Below are 22,757 nucleotides of genomic sequence, written 5' to 3'. Positions count from 1 at the left end.
GAGTTGGAGTATCATTCTGTTGCCCAGACTGGAGTGCAGTGAAACACTCATGACCACCACAGCCTCGACCTGCTGGGTTCAGGCAATCCTTCTGCTTCAGCCTTCCAAGTAGCTGGAACTACAGGCATGTGCCACCATGCCCAGCTAATTTTTTGATTTATTGTAGAGATGAGGTCTTGCTAAGTTGCTCAGGCGGGTCTTGAACCCATGAGCTCAGGCAATCCTCTCATCTCAGCCTCTCAAAGTGTTGGGATTATAGGCATGAGCCACTGAAACTGGCTACATAGATTATTTTAATATAGATTCATCTAATTCTTAAAAATTGACTGTTGTTATGTTTTGAAAGGCAATTGCTTTCATTACACACAGAATATGAGGATAATGTAGTCAGAAATTGTGTGTGACGTTATTGCTGTAGTTATTTTGATTTTGGATAAATGGACTCTTAATATCCTAAGAGTTGATAAACTTCCTAAAGTGTATAACTTATTCATACTTATTATTCATAATAAGTAACTTGCATATTGATTTATTGTGAAGCAGAATGGACAGTTTTATAGATAACTGATTGAAGTGAAATATCTAGCTGAAATAGAAGGGTAGAATTGACAGCATTTTCTGAAAAAAAAATGTAAGACTAATTAGGCAAAAAACATATTCTTGGATTGCATATAGTTATTCCAACCAGATCGTCAGCTTCCCTAAGAAACTAACTACATTTATTTCATTTTTTATGTGTCTTCTATTCATCTGGCATTTGAAAAGCACTCACTAAATATATATTGACTGGTTAGTGAGGACTTTAGCTTCACTGTGGAATTAAACATAAACACATAGGATGCTGAATCTTTGGGAGTTTCTCATCAAATGATGGTTGAAGACAAAAGCAAACAGATGAGTCTATTAAGATCCATTGAGGCCGGGTTCGGTGGCTCAGTCTGTAATCCCAGCATTTTGGGAGGCCCAGGTGAGCGGATTGCTTGAAGTATGATTGAAAGTATGATTTTTTGAAACAGTTTTGAAATTTGTCACTATAAATTTTTTTTATCAATGTTTTCCTAAACAGATTTTCATTGGCGTAAGTAGATACTTTTCCGTTTAATTTTACTTATTATATAATATAGACCCAGACTTTATTGTTTAAAACTTCATGAAACTAAAAACTTAACCAAATACTCAGATCCAAAAAGAAACCAGGTAGACTTCTAGGAACTTTGGGAAAGGCCTCCAATAAATACTTGAGGCTAAACGTAATAGGTTTTGCATCTCATATTTTCACAGAATTCTATGTTTCTGGATATGTGCTTTTGAGTGTTTGAGACAAGCAGACTCTTTCCTTTTACCAATCAGCCTTATACAGTAGTACAGGAAGTAGGAGAAGAGGAACAGATGACATCTAGCAGCAAACGTGGGGAATGTGGGTATAGTCAACAAAGAATGTGCTGGTTGTATTGAAATTTCTGCAGACATGGTTATGTTTGAAAACTCTTTGGAAATAAATGACTTAATGCCCGGAAAAGACGGTTGAAAGGAAATTTCTGATTTTTAGTACAATGCATAAGCCTATATCATCATTCTGTGTTTGCTTCTGATAACATCAGTCTGTTATTCTTGTACCTTTAATTTTTGTATTTGTTCACCCTATTGATGACAACTAGACTTAATACTAAGAAGAATGCACAGATATGTCATTTATTTTAATATGCAAAACTATGACACTGGAAGAATAATGTGGCTGCTGGAATAGTCCCCATGTTTAAAACCTTGCTGTGTGTAGAATGGGGAAGGTGTTTTGCTTCACATTTGCTCTACCACATAGCAGTTTGCTTAACAAGGTTTCCCCAAAATCAATCAGACACATGTGCCATGCTCTCAGAGATTTTTTGTACAGTATAAATAAGCTAGGAAAAGTTTGAAAATACAGACAACATACACTATAGTTTGTAATAATAGTTATATGTATGCTAGTGGTTGAGAAATGAACATAAAAATATCAAGGGGTTTTATGGGGGGAAAAAGTCAATTTGGGCACCACAATGGCATCACACTTCTTACTCACCCCTTAGAAGTGACCAAACATAGAAATTGATGGTTATCCCTCTCACCTGTGAGGATCTTCTCTCCTACACACCTGCTCCAGATTTTGGTGTTCAATCAGATGCACTATGTTGTGTTTTATGTCTTCCTTTAAACTAGGAAGAGCACATTAATTTGTACTCAGTCACTTTTATATTATTGTACTTTAGGTTAATTGGATAAAGGCAACAAAGGGTTAGTAGTTCTGAAGAAAAATAAGGACAGAGGTGATATAGCCTCAGGAGGGTATGCATGAAAAGGGTCTCATGAGACTGGAAGCATTTCATGCTTGGGAGGACAGAAGGACTAAAACATGGAGCCCCATGTTACTTACTCTCCCATTTTGCCCGAAGCTGAACCAGGTCAGCAATGCAATTATTACACAAAGTACAGTAAACTGACCCACTTTTCTGAAGATGTCATGTAAAATTTACATGATCTTCAGAATCTAGCAACACTATATTGAATATTGACTTTATATCTGACAGTCAAAATTTAGTAATGCTAACACCATCTTGAGTAATAAACTCTCATTACAAAAATACAATATGCAACTTTGTCTCATATGAGGTCTTAGTTACAGTAAAGCTTTTTCTTCTTGGGATGTTGAATTGGTTTACTGGGCATAGCTACATAATGTGAACAGTTAAGTACTGGACTTCATCTTGAAAGCTCAGATACTGCATTAAAGAAAAGCTGCCATCCAAAATGAATAATATAGATGTTATGTTTTAAAACATGTCAGATTCTTTTAAGTGTATCTTTCTTCTTTAAACTTTGATCAGTGGAGATAAATGCTTTTCATTTGGCCTTAACTGTTTGTCACAAGAAGATAAGAGATAGTTAATGAAATAAATTGACATGCTGCTGTGGTTAGGAAGAGCTGAAATTGAATACTGTTGCAATTTAATGAATAACTGACTTTTTAAAAATTTGGCATGGTTCATGAGAAAGAATAGAGACCTAACAAATTTTGAAATAGCTAATACTTAGAAGTATTTGGGTGAAGTTGGCTATATTTTCCATCAGACTCTCCCCAAATACGGTGTATTCCTTATTAAAAGAAATTGTAATTAAGAGTATGTTGAGCCATGAATATTAATGATATCAAATCATGAACATTAAAAAGATATTGTTGGTAGATGCCAAACAGTGATAGTGGGAATTATGATTCTGTAGCTCAACTTGGAAGTTCAGCTGACACAGAGAAGCCTCTTTCATTGAAATCTCTCTGAAATAGACTGCATGCATATTTAACCCAATAGCTTCAGGCATTCAGAGGTGGAGGAAGCAAAATCAAAAGTACCATATCAAAATTAACACCAAGCCATGTGTTTTTCTTTTCGAGTTTTGGAGTCATTTTTGACAGATAATAACTTGGTTTGAAATTTAAATACACACATACAGGTTTGCTGGCTGGAGAGTTTCCATGCCTGGGGGATGGGAGGTGGCAATTGGTGCATTCGGAACAGAACACGTGTAATGAGAATAAAGTTGATTGGTTGAGCTCTATAGCTTTCTTTTTTCTTTTTCTCTCTTCCTGTAGAGTAGTTCAGCTGGGGGTGGAAGGGTTCTCCCCCATCCTTCCCCCCCACTAAGAAGACGTAGGTTGATACCATTTTTATTGTTCTGCTGGGGTGGGAAATAAACCATATGCTTTAGCATTTAAATGGCTACACCAAAGAGAAGATTGAGCCAGGCCCTCTCCCCCCCTCCCACTGGACTTTGGGGTGGGGTTATTCTTCTAAATGCCCTAGCGTACTTGGGGTTAGCTTAATGCTGCTGCCCCGGGGCAAAGCGGCGGGTGCAGGGGGAAATGTCTAGGGCTTCCAAGGCGAGTGGGGCTGAGTGCAGCGTGGAGTGGGAAGCTGGTGTCTGAAGCCCACCCCTCCCCTGGAAACCAGGCAAAGACAGTGAGAGTCGGAACCAGCTGATGCCGCTGCCGCTGCTTCCCGTTTCCAGGGTGAAATTTTCACAGCAGCTTTTCTAAAGGGAGGAAAAATCCCCAACCAGCCGCGGAGGAGATTCTATCACCCAACCCCAGCTATGTAACCTTGTAAGCCAGGTTTTTCAGAGAAATCTGCACCTTAAAAGCCAGCATTTGCGGTCCGGAATATGGGCCTGGAGTCAGAGCTGGTATGAAAATATGAAAAGCCTCTTGACATCCCGAGTGTTTGCAACGATCCGATGAGCTTGGGAAGCGGCCGCCAGCGCCCCGGCCGCGGCCCCTGCCGCTGCCGCTCCTCGCGCAGGGCTGCCCAGAGCCCGCACGGGTTCAGCACCGCCGGCGCTGGACAGCTCCCCGCCCGCCGCACCGCCGCCCGCCTGCCGGTTCCCACTCTCGCTTTGCATTGCTGGAGATGCATCTAAATTACGTCCTGCTCAACAACAAGTAGATTTTTTTTTTCCTGTACGGGAATTACAGTAGACGACTCTCTCCATTAAACTGCATTTTCTTCTTTACGGATTTGGCTGTCAGGTGTATTTATCCCGATCTCCCCCCCACCCCACCCCTTTGCAGGAACGAATCTTTGGGAACGTGGTCCACCCAGGGATGTAAAACTGTGCTTACCGATGCATCCCATACGAAATGCTTATGTGATCGTCTCTCTACCTTCGCCATTTTGGCTCAGCAACCTAGAGAAATAGTAAGTAACAAAGGGAAAACACGGCTTTCATGCAAAGGCAGGGGCATCGTGGCGAGTGTTCCTCCAGGGAGCTGCATTTTAAACGGGGAAATGGAAAATGTTGCAGGGTGGCAAAATTGGGTTCGTCTCATCTTGGGCTCCAAGAACTTGGTGAAATGCATGCTAGTTGGTGTGCTGTAACAAAATTCGACTCAATTTTATGTCTTCTAACTTGAAATTCCTGCAGTATAGTTATTAAGTTGCACTCCAATCATATTACTAATATGCTGCAAACTTTCAAATGCAAATAATTGCCAACTTAACCTATATTTTACAGCTGGAAAGCTGCTTTGGGGAATTTATGAGGATACTGTTAATAGTAGAATGAAGACCCCAGACACGACAGCCAAACACATTGCATATCTGCATTTTCTGTACAGGTTTTCTGGAGGTGTCCTTGGAGATATATATATATATATAATTTTTTAAATCAAATGAAGTTTTCATGAAAGCATGGCTGTCAGGGACTGTAAAATCATTCCTTAAAAGTATATAGGTTTTTCAAAAATAGTTTCTGAAAGAGACAGCTGTATAGAACTGTCTAAAAGAAAAATATAGTATTTCATCAAATGTATTTTGAAGAAAATATAACAAGAACTGAAATACTGAAAAATAATTATTCAGATTTAAATGTGACTTTCTGCCTAAATTTTGCCTAGATAAGCATCACTCCTCTTAGTAATTTTGATGGTAAAACATAACTAATATAATTTGATGTGCATATCTAAGGTTTTAGAACACACTTAATCTTAAAGTGTATTTCTTCAAACTTCAAATATTAACAATATGAAAAACAACAGATTTCATTATTTAATGCCATGTTAGTGTCCAAGGAAAGAAATCTCTTAGATCAGTGGATGCCTCTAATATTTATGTATGTTTTAAAAGATACAGGGCTTATTTTTCAAGGTCATGTATTTAGGGACTGATACTGGCATTGTGAAAATTATCTCCACTTATTTTGTTCATAGAAAAAGACACAAATTATATTTGAAGGTCTTAAATTTGACATTTGATTTTCTTCTGTATCCTTAGAGACCAAGCTAGTGAAATTAAATATGAGAATATTTGACTTAGAACAAAGTTGTCAAAAGTCAAAAAGTTTTAAAAAATTTTAATATATGTGTGCCAAACTTGAGTAACATAATGAGTTATAAATGGGAAGATTAAGACAAATTCTTTTTTTAACCAAAAATTACATTGTGAAATGACTGAACTGTAGTTAATTGAAGAGAAATGAATGCTGTTTCAAATTTTAGCTAGATAAAATTTAACATGAAATGTTAATCAAGTTGTAGTTTCGGATCTGTATTTTAGGAAACTATAAGTAGGTAGTATGCCATAATCAAGCTTTTAAAACTCTAAGGACTTTATTACCTCACAGTGGGAGAGAAGGGGAAGCTAGAATTAGTAATTTTAGAGGTTGAGAATATGTGAGTGAAGTGGATTCATGGGTAATTATCTGGTAACTATACAACTATATAGGCTATTTTTGAGTGATAGGTTAGTTTCGCTGAGTTTAAAAGTTAATTTATTCTTTTAAAAATATGTTTCTTTTTTTGTTTGTTTTGTTTAATTTACAGATCATGGAATCCTCTGGTACACCTTCAGTTACCCTAATAGTAGGCAGTGGCCTTTCTTGCTTGGCCTTGGTCACCCTAGCAGTTGTCTATGCAGCATTATGGAGGTAGGTAAGCAACCGAGAGACTTGAAATGGGATTCTTGGTTGTTCATAGTTAAATCAAGGAATGTGATGATTATTATATGTCTCTTGTTTTCTTAATTTACTGAAAGCAGTGTTTTTACAGCACAGTTATAATTGTTGTGATTCAGCTGTAACAAACGGATTCATTTACCTAATTTTCCTGTTCATGTTTGCCTGTGGTAAGAAAGTAAACAAAAGACATACAAACTTTTCTTCCCAATTCCAATGAAGGCAGGCTTCAACAAGTTGCTTAGCTTCAGTTATGGTGCCACAAGTTCAGTCTATGTGTGGCTTCTATGTATCCCAGTTGCTATAGAACCTGAGAATTGAATATATCTATTATAGGAGCATGATCTCAAGCTCTTAAGTTTCAAACCCAAGTTTTCAACATATCCCAGACAATGAGTAAAACCTTTTATAATATTAAATGCCTCTTGGTTGAGTGTTTCTTGTAAATCAGACTTTTTAAATGATTTAAATAAGTCATAAAAATACATCAACAAGGAGTGATTAAAATATTTATTTTACAGCATTTGAAATTGCATCTACTTGATATCATATGAAAATTTAGTATTTCTTTAAGATTCGTTCTTATTCTATAGTAAGAATTAGACTTGTGAGGTTTATTATGTGTACTCACATATCAATAATGAAACATAGCCATATGGCCAAACTTTCCAATAAATTTTAAAATTTTTATTTTCTTATTTCCCCCTACCCCAAATCCAAAATTTTTAAATGTGAAACATTTTTGTATCCATTTTAATCATTAGAAATAACCCAAAGTGCACTAGTAGACAGAAAATTACCCATGAATATTTGCAAAAGTATCCCTGCCTCAAAAATCTGCTAATCTTTATTCACTTAAGATTTTTAAAAATTCCATTGAAGATAAATTACAATTTTATAAAATAAGTCCATTTTACCTCACATCATTTGAACAATGTTTGTTTTCCATTATAATGTTGAATCTTTTGGGGGCAAGAATTAATGGTCAATGATTTTTAAATTATCAAAGATATTAAAAGTTTTTATGCTTCATACAAAAATAAAATAGATATGTCTCTTGTCTCATCAACACTGGGGCATAGTAGAATCCTTCTGCCTTCCTGTGAAGCAGTTGTCTAATGGCAAAACACTGACAAAGTGAGAAAATCTGATAAAATATGATCAATTGCAGGAAGTGCAGGAAATGCTTAGTTTAGACATGAGCTTGCAGGCACTAGAATCCTGGGTTTAGGGCTCTGTCAAACAGGTCCCATTCTGGTAATGCAAGCACAAGATGAACAAAAGCTGGGGAGAGGGCCACTTTCTCCATCACATTTGCTGGAAAATGAAGGAGCATCTGAAGGCCAAGAGCTGGGTAGTCACAACAGCGTCATAAGTCATACTTACTGAAGTATTTAGAACTAAATTCCATGTCTCAGGGCTCAGGGTTTCTACACCAACATCACCTCCTCTATACCCTTCATAATCTATTACCAACACTAGCATAAACATTGTCAGTATAAATTATATGTAAAATTAATCAAAGACATATAGAATTAGTTGGTCCATGTAAAGTTTTCTTTAATTCAAAAAGTTTAGGAAAATCCCTGACTACGGTAGTTTTCTAAGAATTACCAAAAAATATCAAAATGATGTGAATTTGAGAATTACAGAAAAGTACCAAGAAACAACACAAATCTGGATTCCTACGAGTTAGTGGTCATCAACTCATTGTCTACAAGCATTATTAGTCATTTGAAAGAGTGTCAAGACTCATGAATTAGCAAGTGAATCTTGACAGCATGATGTACTCAGTGCATTTTATAATCACTAAATTTACCCTATAACATCACTGTGTGGGTAATAAACTTGTTAGGATCATACTGTATTTTTTTACATGTAAAAAGTTTGGAATTTTTGCTTTTCTAATCATTTGTAAAATATCAAAGCATCTGAATTATTTTATGTACCTGTATAATAAGTTATTTTGAAAGTTGGTGTTCCACGTAGTTCATCAGAAATGTTCATAAAAATGTAATACACTTAGTTATGTTCTTGCCATCTACAGATATGTTCTGTAGAGTTATTATGTTACATCAAAGAACAATTGGGCATGTTCTTTTGTCAGTGCATTGACATGAAGATCCATACATTTTGTATAAAACATCAAATGTGGTATAAAAAGTTTTGAAAGTTGAGACATTTCACAGCAATTTTGAAGGCAACAATGTGACTCAATTTTAAAAAAAAAGGAACCATTTTAAGACTTTTTTAGAATGATCAGTTACAGTTCTTTGATTACCATATTTTTCTATTTATTAAGCAAAAATTTCATGGAAACCCTCTTAATAATAATGTCACATGTGTGCATGTGCTATCATGGAAGACACTAACATCATGCAAAGGGTTAATTTTGTAGAGCACTTAAACTTTTTATATTATATTCACCACCAACAGAAAAGAGACAACTACTGGTTGAAGATGTCTTAGTGTGTGGTTTATTATATTTTTGGTTAGTAATGACAAACCTTTAGGGTCAAGGTTCAACAATTTTTTAAATCAATTGTGCTGAGATTTAACCTAGGTTGATCCCACTTGGGTTCCTTTCGTGTAGAAGAATTTTTTTATATTATTAAAAAACCCATTTCTGGCCGGGCTCGGTGGCTCAGCCTGTAATCCTGTGCTTTGGGAGACCGAGGTGAGTGAATTGCCTGAGCCCGCGGAGTTGAGACCCACCTGGGCAACTTGGTGAGACCTCATCTCTACAATAAATAAAAAAAATTAGCCGGGCAGGGTGGCGCATGCCTGTAATTCCAGCTACTTGGAAGGTTGAGGCGGAAGGATCGCCGGAACCCAGCAGGTCGAGGCTGCAGTGACCGGTAGTGGCCACTGCACTCCAGTAGGGGCGACTGAGTGAGACGCTAACTCAAAAAACAAAACAAAAAAAACAAAAAAAAACCCCATTTCTGTATTTTACTAATACTTTTGACTTTGTTTTGCTTTCTTTTCTGAAATATGGGATGGAATGTGAGACTTCTGTGTACATGGTCTTCAAAGACAGAGAGATACCCTGGATAGATTTTACCTCTCAGAGAATACATCCAGATCTCTGGCACTCCCATCTAACACTGCATAGAAAAGTTCATGCCTGTTGTGGAATGTGCTTCCATGTTATACTACAAATTGAACAGACTCAAGCACACAGCAAATACAAGAATTTCTTTTTGTTCCTGTCACTCAGTGATTTACCATAGGGTACAGTAAAGCAAAATAGCTGTTATACTTTTAGGGTAAACAGCTGGTAGAACATTTGATTCTGAGCAGTTTTCTCTATGGCTTACATTCTTGATGCACGTAAAAACTATGAAACAGACTGTATATAAACACTTCTACATAAGGGTAAAATATGGCAGATGCCTAGTAATTTTCCAGTCTAATAGTGAATTATCATTTGTGGCTTGGATTCATTTTTAGAAATAAAGATTCATTTTGGGGCAACAATTATTCAGGAAAATAAAAATATAAAGACTACCAGCCTGATTACATAAAAATCTTGAGTGGATAAAAGTGTTTAGTCTCATGAAAGTAATGGCATCCTTCTAGCAAACAAGGATGATAATTTCACAATTTGTGTGGGGTTTTTCTTTTGGTCCTCAGAGTTTCTATTGGTTGATTTATATGAAAATGCTAAACATATTATATACATATGTTTATATAAAGGTCATTATACTGATTGAAATATGTCCAAGAAATTTAATGTTTCTAGTTTTTTTAAAGTGATCATGATAACAGATATGTAGGCCCTATCAGAAATGTCATATTGTTCACACTGACGTCTAAGGGAAAAAAAAGTCTAAAGGACCCTTGCACATGTCATGCCACTGTAAAATTGGGTCTTGAAGAATAATCTTTATTTGAAAAACCATTTTCATATGTGTATTGAGACAAAGACTGTTTAAGTGTTTCATTTTCCAGATGAAATACACCAATTTGCACAATGCAGAATTCCTCATCATTCTGTTGAAGTCTAAAGTTGAACACTTTTTCTCTCTTTGGCTAGGTACATACGTTCTGAGAGGTCCATAATTCTAATTAACTTCTGCCTGTCTATCATCTCATCCAACATTCTCATACTGGTTGGACAGACTCAGACACATAATAAGGTATGACTGGTAATTATGCTGATTCTCTTTGTGTGTTTATGTTTTGGCCTATAGTTTATTATTGATAATATAAACATTTATTCTAGATAAAATGGAGAACTTCTGACAAAATTATTTTATTGAATTCTGAATTAAAATATTGTATATTCCAGTTCAGAAATTTATATTCACTTGACTTAATTTCCTGTGGTTTGAGAGGTTGTTTATTAGTAAAAATATGTGTTTGTTAAATGTCATATCAAAGTTATGTGAGCTCAAAGCCTTGGGACATAAAAAGCATATATTTTGACTTGTTGGTTTAATTGTAATAAGATCTAATGGTAATAGGATACAATATCTGTGTTTTGGTCTAATTTATTGTTATCCTAATTTCTAAAAGGCAATTATGAACTGCTTTCAAGTATTGCATCTCTCTTGAAAATTCATCCTAAAAATGTTTATAGGCAATAATTGAAGAGAGTATTTGGTGGAAGCTACTCTAAGTTTTATGTCTTTTACAATTTTTGCTTAGCCAGAAAGTATTAACAAAGTGTAAAAGTATATTTCCTGTTTATATGAACTACCTGATTTATAAGAGTTGAAAGACCTGGGTTTTTTTCCAGAAAATTCTGTCTTTACTAAACTATTCTGAAATGTATTTTGTGTAACCCATAATAGAAATCTTAAATTGACTTAATCCTGCCTTGAAGGGATTCTGTCAAACACTGCTTTGATAACTTATTTGTCAATCACATGGTTTCAGGCCTGTTATTTTTCAACTTTTTAATTTTCAAATACTAAAGCCAATAATTGAACTTTTCACCCATAAGCTGTCATTTTAAAAAATCAAATTCTCCTTTCAACAATTTCTTTTGATATATTAGGTATTTATAGGACATGTTTCAATGTCAAGGATAATGGATAGTCTTTTTATTTTGCTAACCTACATTCCTAAGATTGGGAATTCCTGCCCACAGGATCCAATTCTGGGTCTGGGTAAGGCCTAAGAAGCCACTTAGGTGATTCTGGTGTTTCTTCTTGAGCCACATTAAGGGCAAAGGAAAAACATCAACAGCCTCATAAAGAACCCCATAAAAGCAAAAAGTACTTTCACGTATCTGTGTTTAGTTTTTCCTTATTTATCTCCTTTGTCTTTTCTTCTTAAAGAAACATTCTGAAAGAATGCCAAGTCTAAGAAAATATAGTTCAGTTCCACGTTCATTACAAACATAGAATGCAAACTTTAAAAAGAAATACATGACAAAGAAAAAGCAAAGAGAGACAGAAAGACCAAAGGGGAGGGAGATGCCAATCAGAATTGGGAGAGGAGAAAGGAAAGTACAGACAAAACAGAGGAAGAAAAAATAAAGGCAAAATGTGGTACAAACTGAGAAGAGGGGACACCAGGAGACAGCAAAGGGGGAGGAAGGAGAGATGAGGAGAGAAGATGGGCTGAGAGTCATGGGGATTCATAGACTACTCCTGTCACCCTGCTCCTTTTTGTTGCTGACTTGGGCTGGGCTACAGGTCTCTTGGAAGAGCTCATGAACCAGATAATATCTATTCCCAGTTCTTTAGTTGATTGTCCTCAGACCTCTACCCAGGAAAGGAGAGCTTTCCTTGGATGTAGGAATTATTTCTTGTGTTCAGGATCCAGGGAGAAAAAAAAAAACAAGCTAGTGTCAACTTGAGCTCAGAGCTTACATTTTTTCCCCCACCAAATAGTCTTCCATTCCTGTCATTTTTTTTTTACCCTCAAAACACTCTTGAGTTATACCTCTCCTTAGATTACAAAAAAACCACATAATTTTCTGTAGGAAATATGCTTTTAAAACTGTTTCACGTGCTGTGGCAAAGTTGTTATAAGATCTGAGCCAAATGGTAGAATAGCCTTTCTTACTACAAAGTACACTATACATTTCAGGGGTTATGGTCGAAATCATTGCTGTCCAATAGAAATACAATGCAAGAGACAAATGCAAGCCATATATTAATTTAAAATTTATTAGTAGCCATATTAAAAAGAGAGAAACAGATGAACTTAATTTTAATATATTATATCTAACTCAGAACATCCCTAATATTATCATCTAAAGATATAATTCATATAAAATTATTAATACAATCTTTTACCATTAGTCTTCAGAATCTGGTGCATATTTCTATTTATAAGACTTCTTAATATGGACTGTCTGCATTTCAAATGCTCAATGCTTCATGCAGCTGTTGACAACTGTACTGTGTAGGTCCAAATGCTAGCAATAGTCAGAAACTAAAATCATCTCAAAAAATTACATTCTACTGTCAGTTTGAACTTTGCTGGTTTGCAAGTTTTCAAAGTCCTCACTCTTTTCATTAAAAATATCTTTTTGATATCTACAAATATTATGAATGTCAAAGGCAAGGTAAGACATGTCTAGTTTTACTTTTCCTTTCTGATGTTGAGGAATGGCTGAAGTGGGCTTATTTTCTTAAAAAAAAATGTTTGATATGGTTTGATTTCTCCCCAAGTAGCTAACTGCAGAATAGATTTCATGTGGTTTTAAAACTACAGTGGTTCTCTTGCAGATAGGCTATGCTAATTTTTACCGTTACAGTTATTGAGGCTTGTGGAGTGGAGTGGTTAGTAGGTAGTGGTGTTGATGGAAGAAACAAGAAATTATTGGTTTTCTCTTATGCAGTATTAATGTTGCCTTACTGGCTCTGAGTAGACATTCTTACAAGCCCAGGACAATTTATGTTAGAGTGACTAAGAGAGAAAAGTATTAAACACTGGAATTTTATTCTTAGTCACTCTCATCAATATCAACTTTTCTAGGGGAAATAATAATATATTTTATAATACGTGTTCAATTAGATTAAATTGACCCTATTTTTTCTTTATGCATGAGAATTTGGTACATGAAATACTGTACCTGTTTTTTATTATACTTGGGACTAATGGTTTCTCAGCCATTAATTCTCACATTAGAAAAATGTGAGGTGTATTATCTGTATAAATTTATGATATAGTGTATAACCTCCAAGAACCTGTTTTTCAAAAGATAAAATATTGATCAGTGGCTACAGTATTTTATTTAGGTTTTGTGTAGGATCCCTTTGCTGCTGTATTTTGTAATTCACCAGATTCCTATCTTTGACTTCCCTGATAAACTTTGATTGACACTTTAGCATTTTGACTTAGAAAATGGAAACAATTGAGAGAGCTTCCTGATGAACAAATTATTTGTTACTGTCCCTGAGAGTTGTTGTGGCGAGTGTGTATGAAAGGTGATATCTGATGCTGATGCTCAAAGTAGTTTTGATGTGTCATACTGGGATCTTTCTCCAAATTGCTTGTTGAAATATAATTGACCCGATTATCTACTACTGAAGATCTCCATTTCCATTTAAATTAAGATAGAAACAAGCAAAATAGTGTGTTGTTTAAAATATGAATGTATTCAAAACTTTAAATTGCTGGAACACAGTAAGGAATCAAATGCAATTTCTTATATCTCCCCTTAAAATGAAGTTGCACAATTTAATTATAACCCACTACATTATATTTGAGCTTTCCCATAAAGTGATACTGCCCTTTGATCTCTTTGTGCATCTAAAATTTCAACCAGGATGTTCATGTGTCACTCAAATATTCTTTATTTGTAAAGAGTTTCCTTTACACATTAAAGTAGGCATATGATTTTATTAAGACAGGTAGATAATTTTTGGCATTATTTACTGTTTTGCAGAAAGCAAAGCTCATTTGGAAAAAGATAATTGTTTTCTTAATGAAAAAATATATATCTGCTTTTTTCCAAAAGGCTTTGAGGTAATTTACCATATTAAAGATTTCATATGCTATTTTTAACTGATGGAGACCAAATTTGACAAATCTCTTGCTTTTGTGTTTTTGTTTTTGTGGTAAGGTATGGGTTGCCACACAAAAAATTCAAAGTGCTGGGAGGCAGCTTCTCTCCTATAGCCTCACTGCCAGGTTGCAATGAAAGCAAATCTAAGTCCAAATTCTATCACACATTCAGTTATTTATGAGATTAAACACTCATTAGCAAGTTAGGAACAAAACCTGTTCTGTAAGCTCCATGGAAGCCTAGGTCTTTGTTCTTTTCGATATGTTGACCACACCTTGCATGTAACATACACTTGCAGTGCACATAGAAACATTCTAGAAGCGGGATTCTTTGCCCTTTAATTAGCATCATCCATCATAAATCTCCTAATCCAATATCTGTATACAGAATGATTAGGAATAAAACTGTGGGATCTGTCTCTAAGAGACACAGAATATAGGCCTCAATGGAATGTTATGCACAGTTCACTCAAGAGTAAGATGTATTTAACTATTAGTCAATCCACAAATCTTCAGAACTTTTATATTTCTCAAAGAAAACCCATTAATACATTCATCATGATGATTAACCAGACACTAGTTCATCAATAAAGACTAATCCTTTATATTTAGTTTGATAATAAGTAAAATGTTGATTGTGACTAGATACACCTCAGTCAAGACTTGTAGTTGCCCCTTCTGCAGTATAGGCCTTCTAGATATGAGGCTGACTTTCCAACCTCATCCGTGCATTCTTAAGAATACCAAAGTATTAGAAAATAAATTGCAGACATCTTAACAATCATGTATAAGTTAACATTTAAAAACTTATCGTCAGATGTGAGAGGACAAAATTAGATACTAACTTTAGTCTTAAGAGACCTAGAAGTCAAGCAAACATCCTCACTGACAGATAAAGGAAGGTTTTTGCATTATTTAAGATGGACACATATCTCCTTAGCATTATTTAAGAGGAAATCATCTCATGATTCTTTACATGTGAAACATTGAATTATATAATGGGCTGTGTGTTTTAATTCAGGCTTGCAAAAGATACAAAAATTTTGTCTTGAAGAACTTATTAAAAGTCACATACTCTACTAATTTTTACATCATTTTGTGCTTATTTACCCTTTATAAAGATGTTGTTATGCTTTTGTGTTGTCTGTTTAGAGAGATGTTGTAAACGTGGACTAACCTAGAAGGCTGTAGATATTCTAATGGAAGATGTATTTGTTTCATCAGAATTGTATTTTAAAATACAAAATTCAAATTTTAATAACTTTAATTGGGTCACGTACTCCTGCGTTTACTTATTTCTCCCATGATTTTATTTTGCCATAGTTCTAGCTTCTTCACACATTTCCTACATGCCAATCTGTAAATACCTATGTGTTTCCCACTTCTGATAAGAAATGTTGTCTATGTGCTCCCAGTAATCCACCCAGTCCCTCCTGATGTCCTTTGAGGAAGACAACCCCTGCTTTTGAAATTCAGTGCTCTCCATGATCCCTTGGGAGAGCAGTCTCTCTGATGGGGATGGTTTCAAGCCAGACAGACATAAGCATCCTTTATTCTCAACCTCCCAGGTGTATCTCATTCTCTCCTTCTCTGCCTCTTCTCTCTCTCTCTCTCTCTCTCTCTCTCTCTCTCTCTCTCTCTCTCTCTCTCTCTCTCTAATTTCAATAGCTTTAGGGGTAGAAGTTGTTTTTGGTTACATGGATGAACTGCATAGTGGTGAAGTTTAGGCTTTTAGTGTATCATCACCCAAATAATGTACATTGTACCCAGTAGGTAATTTTCATTCTTCATATCCCTCCCAGCCTCCCCACTTCTGAGTCTCCATGATGTCATTCTATATGCTTTACAGACCCATAGATTAGTTCCCACTTATAAATGAGAACATTGGTATTTGATTTTCCATTCCTAAGTTACTTCACATAGGATAATGGCCTTCAGTTCCAACCAAATTGCTGCAAGGACATTATTTTGTTCTTTTTTATGGTTGCACAGTATTCCATGTATGTGTGTGTATCTCACATTTTCTGTACCATGGGTTTATGGGCACTTAGGCTGACTTCGCCTCTTTTCAATCATGAATTGTGCTGTGATAAATATACGAGTACAAGGATCTTTCTCCTTCTCTTCTGGGCTTATTTCTTCACATCTAATTTTCTGATTTGTGTCCAGATCCCACCCCAACACTTTAAGTGTAAATTGAATGCTTTTTCCATACTCTCCAACCTAGTTCCATAAACTAGAACCCTGAGGGTTATCCTTAATGTCTTTTTGTCTCTCACGCAGTAAATCTGTCTTCCACTATGTCAGTGGAACCCTCAAATATTTCTGAAACGCAGTTTCTCACCTCTCCCAGGTACTGATCATATTCATATCTAATGCTTCCAGCATCATCAGAGCCACTCTTCATCCTCACATCTGATCACTCTCTTTCCCTATGGAATATTTATTGTTGTCTCATCGTCTACTCAGACTGTGCTTAGACATAAGCAATGAAATATATTTTGCTTATCTATGAAGATTTTTTAATTCCCTGCTTTTTTGCAATACTGCTGTGAAACTGAGGAATACATTTTACTTAAGAAAGAACTCTGCAATTTATAAAACCCGAGAAAAGACTGATCTTAAATATGGCCCATGTGGACCTGTCCATCCTCATTCTATTTTGCCAAATGTTGTTTTATTATACCAACAACACCACACTGCTTCGAGTCATCAAAATTAATCTGTGGTTTCTTGCTTCAAGCTACCCTTAATCCTAAGGCACTGCTCCTCCCTGCAACCCCTCCTGACTTCTTGTTGTGGTTCTTTGACTCATATGCTGACACTCTGGTCATTTTTTTCCCCTTACAGAAAATGTTCCTCTGTGCTCTGAATGGGAATACTCCTGCCTGGGCACCATGGCTTTCTATTGCACATCTACTATCTTGGATTAGATTACTGTTTCTAACCAGACTGTACACTTCTTAGGGCGGGGCTAGGTTATATATATACTTAAATTCCTTGCCAGCGTGTGGTCTATATGTAGTAAGTATGTAATGCATAGTGAGTGATTGAGCAAATGAGTAAATGCCTTTATCTGAATACATTATCTGGGCTTATATCTATCAATATAACAGCTGTAGTTAGTTTTACAGGGATGGGGTCCCCCACTCTAGACAGGATCTCAGTCAAAAAGATGATAAAAACTCTTATCCTGGGGCCTGATTTAAGAGCCAAGTAATTGATGGCATGCTTTAAAGGTGATCTGGCTTCTAGATTTTTAAGGATACCCTGAAAACTAACAAATGTGAATCTTTCCAATTAATAAGTCATGTAAAACAATGTGCACACCCTTAAAAATAAATGTGCTTAGTTATAATTCTTCTCATAGAAGGTATATCCTGCCAATAATGTCCCAAGTGTGTATTATTTTGTCTCAAATATATGTGTGATCCTAATGGCCGAAGCTAAAGCCTTCTATTTAGTTTTGTTAAAATCTAATTTGTTGACTTGCTATGATGTTTGCAAAAGGATTTTAATGTAATAAGCTTATGTGCGGTTTGTGTGAATCCATTTTGGAGTAATCTTACTAACTCTGCTACGGTTCTTCCGGATTCCTGAAAACCATCATCAAATCAAGTAATACAATAGTTGGCTAGTTTCTGGATTTCCCCAAGCTCCTGGCAATGAAGGATTATTTTGTCCTGTTAGTATAATGCTAACAAAGTGAGAGACAGAGATTGCAGAGATGTTGTCCCACTGGAAACTTCTAGCCCCTTGATAATTTCCAGGTTTGTGTGGTAAAAACCAGAGACCACATTATTGAAGTCAGCTTTAAAATTAATCTATATGAAGGATGTGCTCGGGGAGAGAAAAGAAAATGAAAGTAGAATTATTTGACAATAAAGAGTTATTGAAATGGTTGAGATGTCGGAGCCAAATAACCCTGAAGGACAAGGGAACCGGTCTGGACATTCAGTGAGTGCCCTTAGTCCAACTACAAAACTAAGGAAACCCCCACAGAGTGAGACCTCACTCAAAAGGTAGAGATGGAACATGGCCTCAGCCTAGCATGCAAGTAACTGTCTTGAGAATTACCGCCAGGCTCTGATGGACTTCATTTCATTTATCTTCAAGGAGTTTTACAAAAGCATCCTTCAGGCCATACAGAGAGATTTCATGACTTGCTCAATCCCTGCTCTGCATCCTTCCACCCCACGTTAGGCCAGGCTGCCATGATTTCTCAGGTGGACTAGGACTTGTGTAACATTCTGCTAACCCTGGTCTGATCCTTTAGCCTTGTTAGTTTGCATAAGCCTATCCTCCATATCACTGTGAGAAAGATCTTAATTTCAAAGAAAGGACAAACCACCTGTTATGTCATCCCCCTGCTTAAAACGCTTGACGGATCAGAGCTGCCTGAAGTACTTTAGTTGACTTTGTGGGAAAGGAAAAGGGTGCTCCTTCTGGGTAAATGAGTTATATAAATGATCCTCTCCCTCCAGACTGATGCAGCCTCTAGCAAAGATTTCTGTCTTGGTGACAAGAGCTAGGTTTCAGCTTCCTCTTCTGCTCCCTGCCCGGGCCCCTGTCCCTGTGCTTTCCCGGAAGCTACTCTTGCCTCTGTGCTTTTGCACTTGCTTTTGTCTTTGCCTGATAAATTCCTGCCATACTTCAGAGTTGGCTTATGCAAATCATCTTAGATCCTTCAACACTCCTTTCTGCTTCCATAGCATGTGATACATACCTCTGTTGTTAGTACCCATCATATTAGTTTGTGAGTGTTCAATTCTTGACCAACCTTGCCCTCTGTACTGTGAGTCTCAAGCACAGTGTTTTTCTCTTTGTTCTAGCCCTTAAAACCATTAATACTTGTTTTATACATAGTATGGAGTCAGTAAGTGTTGAATGAATGAATGAAGTGGCTCTATCTTTTAAATGAGGAATAATATAACAGGAGTACAGCCAATTCTGCACCAGGGGCTCTATTAGGAACAACTGCAACCCAGGTCAATTTTTGTCTTATTATTATTGTTTTATGACGGGATAAGAGAAGTTGAAGAAAACACTGAATACTCAAATAATACTTTTGAGACCCTCCTTTAATGAGAGATCATTGAGTTAAATTAGATTTAACTTGATGCAGAGATATCCAAAGAAGATTTGAGAAGTTGAGTAACTCTCTAGGAATCTTACAGAAAGTTTGAAGATCTATTTTTCTCCCCTGGAATCAAAGCAGTAGAGAAATTACAAGTTCATCTCTATGTATGAATTTTATCTTTCCCCTTCTCAGTACATAATATGAACTGGTCAGAAGTTTGGCCAGTGTCAATAAGGAAATCATGTGGTAGTGTAACTGATCATTTGTATGGGAATTCTACACTGTAAAATACTGGGGTTCATAATAATTAGCGCAGAAAGTTAATTATTTTAATTCTCAGATATTCTCACAAAAAATGAAAGGCCCTTGAGATATCTTATAGAATTTTTCAGTGGTTCATGATACTAACTTTGAGGCTCTGTCTCTTTGACAGTGAATATAAGTTGAAGAAAGTAGAATTTAGGTTGTAACTAAAGAACTTTTGATCACAGCGAAATTTATTTCAGTGGAGATTGGAATGGTATAACTAGTATAGGAGAGAACCTCCTTGACAAATACGCCAGGATCTAATGCAGAGACTGGCAGGCTTTTATAGTAAAAGGCCATATTTTAAATACTTCAGGCTTTGTTGGTCATGTGATCTCCGTTCAATCTTTTCAGCCCTACTGTGGTAGCTAGAAAGCTGGTAAGGTTAGAAAGGAATGGGCGTGGCTAGATTTGGGATGGGACCATCCTTTGCCAACCTTGGGCGATTTTGAGTTTTCTAGAAGTGTATGATGTACATACAAACAGGAGATCTATGATGTAAGGTGAGGCCAACCTATATTTAGGCTGCCACTTTATGTAAAAATGACCTTCAGTTCTGAAGTACCTACCCAAGGTTTAGCCTGTGAAGCCTACAGAACTGGAGCAGGGGAACTTTGGCAGTTTCTGAAAAGACTTCTGCCAAGATAAAAAGGGGTGCAAAACACTTTGAATTTCTTCTTTGGAGCAAGATCTAAATACAGAATTTCTTCATTTATGATGACTATTGGTTACCAGTATATAAAATTATGAAATAAAACATGAGTTAAATCCCTCACAACCAAGAAGGGCAGGTTATAAATTGAAGAAGCTAAAAGTAGCTAACAAATGCCCAATGCATGAGACAACAAAGCTGGTACTTTTTTGTAGAAGAAAACTTCTTAATGTACAGCAGTGAATGCTAAAGCCCTTATTAGAGAAAGTCTTTCACCTGACATTCTTGGGCAGAGAAGTAACATCTGAAGCAGAAAATAGGGATGGCAGAGTTCAGATAATTCCCCCACGAAATTCACACATAATGAGTCCTCTTTTTACCTCTCAGCTTCTATTCTAACTCATTCTATACTAAAAGTTGGATTATTATTATGTATATTAAATCATAAGCATCACTAGAGTACACCTAAAGACCAAACACTAATGCCTATAATCAGAACATAAATAAGCGCATTTGAAGATTAAGTCTGTTTTTCACTTCTTTTGTGATGGCTACTTGGTTAATTTTAAATCTTAAGCCTTGAAGAAAGAAGCAGACATATGACTGAGTTGAGTCTAGTTCTTAACTATGAAATTTAAGATGTATGCAATTCAAAGTGAGTAAATTAAAACATTTGTATTTATCCTAGGCTGCTAGTGGGTTGAATCAAAGATTAAGATTTCAATTGTAATGTAAAAAAATAAATGATTAGCTTTAACAGTAGAAGTATAAATAGAATCTTAACTCATTAATATTTATGGTGAGGGCCTGTAGAAGTGTTCTGTGCTGAACTACAATACACATAGTTTGTTTACATCTCTATAAATGTGTCTTTGGAAGATGATACATCAGTAAATACGCACACAAGTAGGACTACAGAGGGTTTTGAATGAATCTTTTTTTGTATCTATTTTACATTTTTATTGTTAATTAAGTTATATCTGTATTTTAAAGTGATTTTTCCTAATGGATAGAAATAATGCATATTGCTTTTACAAAATAAAAATTGGCTCTGGTTTTCTTTTTTACTTGGACAGTATTTAGTTTTGTTTATTTTCTTTGGATTAGAAATAAGAACATCTATTTCTCTGTGTAGACTCTTCTGTTATGTACTTTCCTAACCTCCAAAATAAAACTAAAAAGTAAATTCTTTATAACTAAGGAAGGGCATCCTTTATTGCAATACCAAGGATAATCTGCACTAGTTGTTTATGGCTACCTCAAAGCTTAGAAGCTTAAAAAATAAATATTTATAATCCTCCCAGTTTCTATGAGTGAGGACTCAGGAGCGATTGAGTTGGGCAGTTCTGGTCAGCACTCTCGTGAGGTTGCAATGACGATATGGCCAAACCACAGGAATCTCAGGTTTGTTTGGAACTGGAAGATCTACAGCAAAATGCCTCATCCCAAGGGTGACAGACGTGTCACTTACTCTAACTGGAGGATTTCAAGCTCAACAACTTACTGGGCATGTGCCACTTGTGGAGATACTTAACCATTCTTCATACACCAGCCTAGTGTTTGGTTTTTTTTTTAATTGTAAATCATATCCTGATGCCTATCTGCTTAAAACCTTTAGTTAAAGTAAGTAAAACTTCTGTTACCCTCAAAATGAAACCCAAACCCCATAACATGGCCCATAAGATCCAACATGACCTGGCCCTGCATACTTCTCCAGCCTCAGTTCCTCATATTCACTGCTTTTGTTCCGTTCGTCATGTTTCCGCTGGCCAGCTACTAGAGATACTGTAGGTAGGAGTAGATAATACGCCATCGGTCAGGTGACCGTACTCCTGGTTTGTGCTCACTGTCCTGGTGCAGTTACTAGCAGGCTGCTTTCAAGAGTGTCCTGGCAAGTATACACTTTGCCCGGTACACAGCTCTGCCCTCCATCTCCTGGCCTTCTCACAGACCCTGCCCTCGGCCACAATTTGACTTCTTCCTTTCTTAAGCTAACTTAGTTAAATTACATATGTCCTGCAGGTAACAAGTTCTCAGAAAAGCACTCCCTACAATCCCTCAGCCCCCAAGCCCCAGCACTATCATGGTCTTCCTATTAATCTCTCTAGGAACACGATTTTTTTCTTTGTAGCCATTACTTAAATTTTTAATCTTGCCAGGCTCGGTGGCTCAGCCTGTAATCCCTCGCCTTTGGGAGGCTAAGGTGAGTGAATTGTCTGAGCCCGTGGGTTCGAGACCCGCCTGGGCAGGCGAGACCTCATCTCTACAATA

General features: G+C 36.3%; 1 protein-coding gene across 3 annotated transcripts in view; it reads left to right on the top strand.

The window, feature by feature from the left end:
- The window catches only part of ADGRB3 (adhesion G protein-coupled receptor B3), a 731,019-nt gene that overhangs the window by 574,320 nt on the left and 133,942 nt on the right, over window positions 1-22,757 (top strand). For all 3 annotated transcript variants that reach the window (XM_008062740.2, XM_008062741.2, XM_008062739.2), the window contains 3 exons: window positions 4,598-4,724; window positions 6,347-6,450; window positions 10,517-10,619. In XM_008062740.2, coding sequence (XP_008060931.1) covers window positions 4,598-4,724; window positions 6,347-6,450; window positions 10,517-10,619 — 334 coding nt within the window. The remainder of the gene's footprint in view (window positions 1-4,597; window positions 4,725-6,346; window positions 6,451-10,516; window positions 10,620-22,757) is intronic.

The sequence above is a fragment of the Carlito syrichta genome, unplaced genomic scaffold (genome assembly GCF_000164805.1).
Source record: "Carlito syrichta isolate Samal-C Ts95f unplaced genomic scaffold, Tarsius_syrichta-2.0.1 Scaffold305809, whole genome shotgun sequence".
Lineage (NCBI taxonomy): Eukaryota > Metazoa > Chordata > Mammalia > Primates > Tarsiidae > Carlito > Carlito syrichta.
This window is presented reverse-complemented; position numbering and strand designations above follow the sequence as displayed.